Source organism: Medicago sativa, chromosome 3 (assembly GCF_051527215.1).
Source record: "Medicago sativa cultivar Bolivia chromosome 3, Bolivia_mono, whole genome shotgun sequence".
Taxonomy (NCBI): domain Eukaryota; kingdom Viridiplantae; phylum Streptophyta; class Magnoliopsida; order Fabales; family Fabaceae; genus Medicago; species Medicago sativa.
This window is the reverse complement of record NC_140751.1, coordinates 4,563,187-4,570,415: the sequence shown is the minus strand read 5'-3', so window position 1 is coordinate 4,570,415 and position 7,229 is coordinate 4,563,187. Positions and strand designations below refer to the sequence as shown.

The 7,229-nt window shown below is 29.7% G+C and overlaps 1 protein-coding gene and 1 long non-coding RNA gene across 2 annotated transcripts; both read right to left on the bottom strand.

Moving 5' to 3' along the window:
* Positions 1–3,694: 3,694 nt before the first annotated feature.
* On the bottom strand, positions 3,695–4,397 carry LOC146935075 (uncharacterized). Its single transcript, XR_015030116.1, has 3 exons — positions 4,197–4,397; positions 4,041–4,113; positions 3,695–3,956 (listed from the first exon to the last, which is right to left on the bottom strand). It is a non-coding gene; the product is annotated as an uncharacterized LOC146935075 (long non-coding RNA).
* An 11-nt stretch (positions 4,398–4,408) lies between these two features.
* On the bottom strand, positions 4,409–5,737 carry LOC146935074 (aspartic proteinase Asp1-like). The gene is made up of 5 exons (XM_085757783.1): positions 5,548–5,737; positions 5,336–5,462; positions 5,061–5,251; positions 4,747–4,974; positions 4,409–4,655 (listed from the first exon to the last, which is right to left on the bottom strand). Exons 1-5 carry the CDS (start codon positions 5,712–5,714, stop codon positions 4,409–4,411), a joined length of 960 nt encoding a protein of 319 aa, XP_085613909.1. The 5' UTR covers positions 5,715–5,737.
* Between the last annotated feature and the right edge of the window lie 1,492 nt (positions 5,738–7,229).

Sequence of the window (7,229 nt, the reverse complement as noted above, 5' to 3'; positions counted from 1 at the left end):
AGTGCATGTGGTGTGTGCCCTCCCCAGCCCCCTTCTTAAAAACTTAAAATAATGAGAAATCTATGTACAATTATTTTTATAAAATTTTAAGATGATCCTGATATTAAAATAATAATCAATTGTTATGGCATTTAATTTTAATGGAATTTACATTACTTTTGTAGAGTTAAAATTTAAAATTACTTTTAAAAAATGAGGGAAAGATTCAAAATTCAACAAATTAGGGATTAACCTTTATTAGAAAAAAAAAAGGATGGGCCAAAATCATTATCATGTTTATTTGTATTGTCTAGTTAAATGATTTGTTAGATTCGACTTAAAAATATATTGTATTGTTTTAAAAAGATATTATCACAAACTTTTGTTCAATAGATAAGCTTATGATACTTGTTGTGATATTAATTATTTATAATATTATGTTTGAACATTAGCTAGAAAATAATTTGATTAGTATTATCAAGTAAATAACAGTATTATCAAATAGTTTAACAGTTGGTATGGACAATGCATAAAATATGCAAGGTCCGGGGTTCGAACCCCGGCCACCACAAAAAAAAAAAAGTTTAACATTAGTTAGATAAAATTCACATCATTTCCATCGTTATCAAGTTTGACCCCTGACTTTAGTTAGATTATCAAGTTTGAGCCCTGACTTTAGTTAGATAAAATTCACATCATTTCCATCGTTATCAAAATTGTTGGTGCACCTCCCAATCCCATCAATGATAGTTAGTACTTTACCCAACATTATATATTTGCTGCCTCGTAGTGGAAAGTCATATTGTATGTGACGACTGAACATAGCCCAATGTTTGTTTGGATGAATCAACGTAAGTTTATGGTATGCTATCTTCATCTTTTGGTGCACATCTACTTATTAGCATTCTATATATTAATCAATTCAAGTACTTCACCATTTCAAACTTTTTGAAATCTTCTCAATTGTTGATTTTTTTTGACAAATATCAAAATCAAGAGTACAATATCTTATTATTAATAAGTTTTTGTTGATATAAGAACATGTAAACATATTTGAGAGTTACATATATAAAGGTTTGGTTAATTAATGTATATACGATATTATCTTTTGAAATGGCTAATGTTAGTAATAATTGGTTAGATTAGTTTTTCTCTTTCGTTTAAGTTTGAGCCTATACCTCAAACTCTTTAAAACTTATCATCATAATGTAAGTTGCAAGAAAATTCTCTTTTTCATTACAATTTTCAAGAAGAAAAATCCACTTACATCTTCAAGATTAATTTGTAATGCAGCCAAATCTCGGACCCCAAAGGTTTATTTGTTCTCCTCGTGAAATATTTTTTATTTTTTTCTTGAATAATCCTCGTGGAATATTTATTTACTTTCACATTCTAGCACTCAACAAATTGCTCGAGTTCATAAACCAATAGAAAAAGAACATCTACTCAACCATTTGAAACGCTGACTTGAAATATTGATGAAGAAATAATCGCATACCTAATTTATTACCTTCACCGTACTCATAGAGTTTTGGCGTTAAGAAATTGAAAACGACATAATTGTGTGATTCACCGGGATCTTCGACCCAAAAGGTTGATTTTCCTCATCTTGGAATATTTCTTTACTTTCACATTCTAGAACTCTACAAAATAGTTAATTTCAAAAACCAATAGAAAAACATGAAATCAGAGATTTAAAAAATGAACTTGAAATATAGATGAAGAAAAGACCTCATACCTAATTTCTTATTGTCACCACATTCCTAAGTCTTTGGTGTTAAGAAATTGACAATCGTGTAATTGTGTCATCCAACAAGATCTCGAACCTCAAAGGTTGATTTTCCTTCTCTTAAAATATTTCTTTGTTTTCATACTCTATAACTCGACAACAAGATCAAGTTCATAAACCAACGGAATAAACATGCAATCAATGATTTAAAACACTGATTTGAAATATAAATTAAGAAATGATCTCCTACCTAATTTATTATTGTCGCTGCACTCCTAGGGTATGGCTTAAGAAATGATCATATTTGACAATTTGTTTTCTCTTATTTCAACACTTTCAGCTCATTGTTATTAATTATTGAATATGTTAATCAAAATACCTGGTCATTGTTTTGCATATATTTTTGGTGTTAATTTGCGCGTAATTTAAACAAAACAAAAAAAAAAAACTTTGGATTGGAGCATCCAAGTTGAATTATCTTAGCTGAATTTTGTACTTTGGTTTCTCCAATTTGAATATGTACATGAATGCATACAATACATTGATAATCGATATCAGCACTTAAATTGGATATGTTAGCTATACTCTTCAAACCTTTGTGACAGGTAGAACAGATATTAAAGTCCAGGATTTTGTAAGGAAATTACAACATCCAAATGTATTATGCATTTCATTATACTTACACAATCACACAATCTATCAATGTTCCATAAAGACAACTTTATGTGATTCATTTATTACACAAAAAGAAAAAACAACTCTAGACTAGCACAAATCTCTTAGGAAGTTCCATAACTCTTGTTCACAATCATCTTCAGGAAATCTGCAGACCACATAACATGTTAAGAATATTGATAGTTAGTAGTTAGTTAAAATTACTTTGTTAGTTAGATCACTAGTTTAGTAATATACAAGCACCAAAGTTCCTACTAAAATTCAATAAATTAGCTACCATTTACCCTTTGCAACCATTCAGTCACAAGTGCACTAAATGTTGTGAAATACAAGGTAAAGGGAACTAAGAAAACATGCATATAACTGAATTCCTTAGATTCATTTGTGCTTAAATTGTGCAGTTAGAATCCTTTTGATATCTAAGATTTTTGTGCAATGCATAATTCTAACTTGTGTAAGTCTTAGGAGTTACTTCTCAAATTTGGTATTTGGACCAAAAATCATGCACCCACCATCATGTTGAGCAATGCTTAAGAAATTGACTTGGAAGACCCACTATCAGAAAGTATGTAGATTCATTAAATAATCACGGAGTCTAGCTACATAATCATATCAGTTAGGATAACAAATGTATGCCGATAACGAGTCAAAACTATAACATGGACATCTACTGCACTCTTGGTTCACTACATTAGTTCCTACCTCGGCTCAAGCGTCAACTGCTCAAATTCGCCTAAACCTATTGTTCCAAGACACAACATAGTTGTAAAAATTTGAAAATAAAAAATTATGCAGCGAAACAGAAATTTTGCTCTCTTGCACTCAACCATTGTAGTTCTAGCTCTTATTCCGTTGACCTCAAAATAGTAATTTAGGCACATATGTACAACTCAATTGTAATTAAGGGAATCAAAAGCCATGACAACGATATAAACCCACTTTGTTTTCTAATATGGTATTAGATTCTATCGATTGGTACCCACCATTTATGTACACTTATTAAGCCCAATAGTTTCGGGTGTGAGTGGTTTTATTGGAAAAAATCCAAGTTCAACATAAAATAAATATATAAAGTCAAAAATGAGTTTCTAAAGTGTGAACACATCCTCACCGTACAAGCCGGTTTTAGAATGACAAATCATATTCGGTTCAGTTCAGTTCAGTTCATCCAATACCTTTGTGTCAAAAGAAAAATGAGAAGAGTTGTTGGATCACTACAAATGCCAACAATATAAGTTTGATGGACAACGTATTAAAAATACACTCAACACAAGGGGCGAGTTGATTATTAGAATGGAGAAAATGAAGAAATAACTCAACAATCAAATATTTATTGAAATTCTATTATCATATAGTATAATGTTAATTCTTTTGGGGAAGAATGCAAATTATTTAAGGCTAGTACAATACAAGATGTGTATTTATTTTATTGAATCTTGCCATCATCCATATCCTCCCGCTTAAGCCTCAATCGATCAACGAGGTGGGGGAAGTTTAGTACAATCGTTAGGGACCCATCCTATCCGCTTTCTCTCGTTGTCAAAAATCATTATCTTATCGTTCATAGATAAAGCTGTTGACACCAAAACAAAATGTTATGACAAATCAAAGTAATAATAATCAGTAAAAATATAAAAGAGAAAAATTTCTTTACTACCTCCTATCACATTATCATCACCAAAACCATTTACAGCGCTATCTTCGATTAGCAAGCATATATTTCCTTTTCTCTGAAAATTAAGGATATATAGCTAGCACATTAGTATATAATTACTTAATTAGAGGATCATATATAAAATCAAAGGTAGCTCACCGAGAGGGTTATATAATGTTTAACTAGTAGTTGAAAATGCACATCGTTTAGGAAGCTCAATGTTATAGGCTTCAAATACTCTTTGCTGACATCGTCTATAGACGTAAATCGTTTCTCACCCTCCCAACACATTAGAGTGCCTTCCTTAGCAAGTTTAAACTTTTTTTTCGAATTCAATTCTTTATTTATCTGAAATATTAATTAATATTTGATCAATAACCACTATGAACTGAAAACGTTATAGTAAATAAATAAGTCGATGAAATTGATATATAATAATTTATATGATTTTTGCTCGCGAGATCCAAAAGAACTTTATAATCTATAGAATTGAAGTATGAACGAGCAGTTCCGCAATCAAACATAAGGTCACGACCCCTAATAGAAGTAGGTTTTCCATTGAAAAACAGATCTATTAGTCCTGCAAAATAGCGTCCTTCCTCAGCCTTGTTATTATTTCTACATATATAAACAAACAAATTAAATTAATTAAAGTTGTGTATAGTATATGTATGTATGAGTGGCAACATCTATTAAATCATTTACTAACATTGAGGGACTTATGTTAGGTGTCCAACTAATCTGTGTAGGAGATTTGGGAATGAATTTATCTCCAAAGAATATGTACCCTCCTCCTTTTTTTATGCAATGACCTACCACATTTTGAATCAAGTCTTGAGATTTAAGCTGGGACAATATGCTGGCCTTACCAAACCCAAGCCCAAGGATCCCTTCAATATGTTGGTTTTTATAGGGAACCTTCAATTTATTTGTACACCTGTCATATTAATTTTAACACATAAACATAAATTATTATCAAATCAAAACTAGCTACATAATCTTTGGTGCGTGCGAGTAACTCACCCGAATGTCAGTGCAGATCCCTGAATACTGTCTTTTACTAGGTATCCCTCAGCTTCAAGAGAGTCTGCATATTCTTTTTGAAACTCACATGGCAATGAGTCACTCTTTCGTTTTTTCGTGACTGCATCACACATGGGCGTCCCATAGTTCACAAATTTGTTCTTGTCAAGTTTATAAAGTTTATCCTTAGCCTGCAAAATTAACAAACAAAGATCAGCAGCATATATATTATTAGAATATAATAATTATGTCAAAATTAGGAGAATATATATTACCAGAGTGCAACCTTCACATTTTTCATCATAATCACACTGAACCCAAGTGAGATCACTACCCGTGTCAATATCAAGGTTAAAGGACTGTACGGGATTGTTGCCAATCTTGAAGGACACCATGTAATCCCTGCAATGCATGCATCATAATAAGAGGTTTTGGAATAAAAGTTGAGGAAGAAATATAAGTGGCATTATTGATAATGATGGCCTACCCAGGTAACCTTTCTTTAATCGGAAGAACAGTAGAAGAAACAAGGTTATGAAATGATAATAATTCTGAGGAATTGGCATCCAAGGATGATAAGGAATGTGATGGGGAAATTATAGAAATAAGTAGCAGAAGGAGGAGTGTAGCTAGTGGAATTCCCTTCATATCCATCTTCACAATGTTTTTAGAAATCAAATCAAATCGTGTAATGTGGAAAACACACGAGGATGGCTTATGCTTATATAGGGAAATTTAACTTAATTTACCACGTCGGTTAATTTAAAGTTTATATAAATTATTTGATGTATTATCTAACATATAGTTCATACGAAATTAATTCATATTTTTTTTTGCATTGAGTTTTTAACAACTACTCCCACAGTCCCGTTTTTAAACTACGGCCATTGAAAGTTTTTTGATACATACTAAAATAATTATTATATGATATAGTAATTTTATAAAATGATATATATTTTATAAAAATTATAAGTTATTAAGAGTAATGTATATAATAATAACTATAATAAGATTAAATAAATAAAAATTAGTATTTCTTAAGAACACAAAATGACAATCTATTTGATACAAAAAGATTACTTTTTTTTTTTTATTGATAGAGTTAAATTTTACCGAATGAGTCAATTATGTGTGTTTTTTGTACAATTTGGATCGAAAAAATTTAAATACCTATGGTATGGTTTGAATGACTTCTAAAAAAAATATTTGATTCAATTTTATGTAGTTTAGTTTGAATCCATTGTTTGATATCAAAATAACAAATTTTAAAAAGATCTATTATAATTAATATCATAAAGACACGCTAAAATCATATGTTTGTTGCAAAATATAGTCAATAATATACTAAAAATTAACAATTAGGAATGAGAATAGTCGATTATAATTGAAATGTATGAAATTGTAAAAATATACATTAAATTTATCTAGTAAATATTATTGAAAAATTAAAATCCATCAAATAATAGATTAATATAGTAAATTATAAATAAAAAAGTATTAAAATTTATTTTTGCAGTTTGGTTTGAATGCAAACACCCTATTTACAAAGTAGTGAAACAATGATTAAATTTCAGGTGAGAGTTACGCTCACATTAATCAATTGGCACACATCAAATATGATTATCTTTGTTTTGTAAAAAAAAAATTATTATTCTTGGGAATGAATCTATAGGGAATTTTTTTTTTAATCCATGCATTTTTTTTTGAGAGGTTCTTTGCATTAATTAACAGTGTGAATTTTTACATATATATCTAATTAAATAATATAAAATAGACATTACTATTTAAGTTACAAAAAAGATATATAAGTTGTAATCACTCTCATTTGATGAATAACAAGATATATAAAAAAGATATATAAAATGACAAATAATGATGAGTTACAAAAAAGATAGCCTTCAACAATGCATTACTGTGCTCCTGCACCATACCTATATAAGTTGTAATCACTCTCATTTGACGAATAACAAGAACACTATTTGTCATTTCTTCCTTTATTCCTTCTCTCATAATACTTAATTCACTCAGACTCACATATACCTTCCTACAATCAGGCAACAAAATCTTTTGATAAGACTCTTTTCTCAAATCAAATGAAACAATAAAATATGAACTTTTACTTTCCTGATGTTTAGCTGCCAACCAATTTATTGTGCCTAAGCTTCCGTA

Excerpts from the sequence above, each read along its gene's own strand:
- LOC146935074 (XM_085757783.1), bottom strand. The coding sequence starts at position 5,714 with ATGGATATGAAGGGAATTCCACTAGCTACACTCCTCCTTCTGCTACTT. Across the intron at positions 5,463-5,547 it reads ATTAAAGAAAGGTTACCTGG|GGATTACATGGTGTCCTTCA; the intron begins GTAGGCCATCAT and ends CATGCATTGCAG. Across the intron at positions 5,252-5,335 it reads AATGTGAAGGTTGCACTCTG|GCTAAGGATAAACTTTATAA; the intron begins GTAATATATATT and ends TTAATTTTGCAG.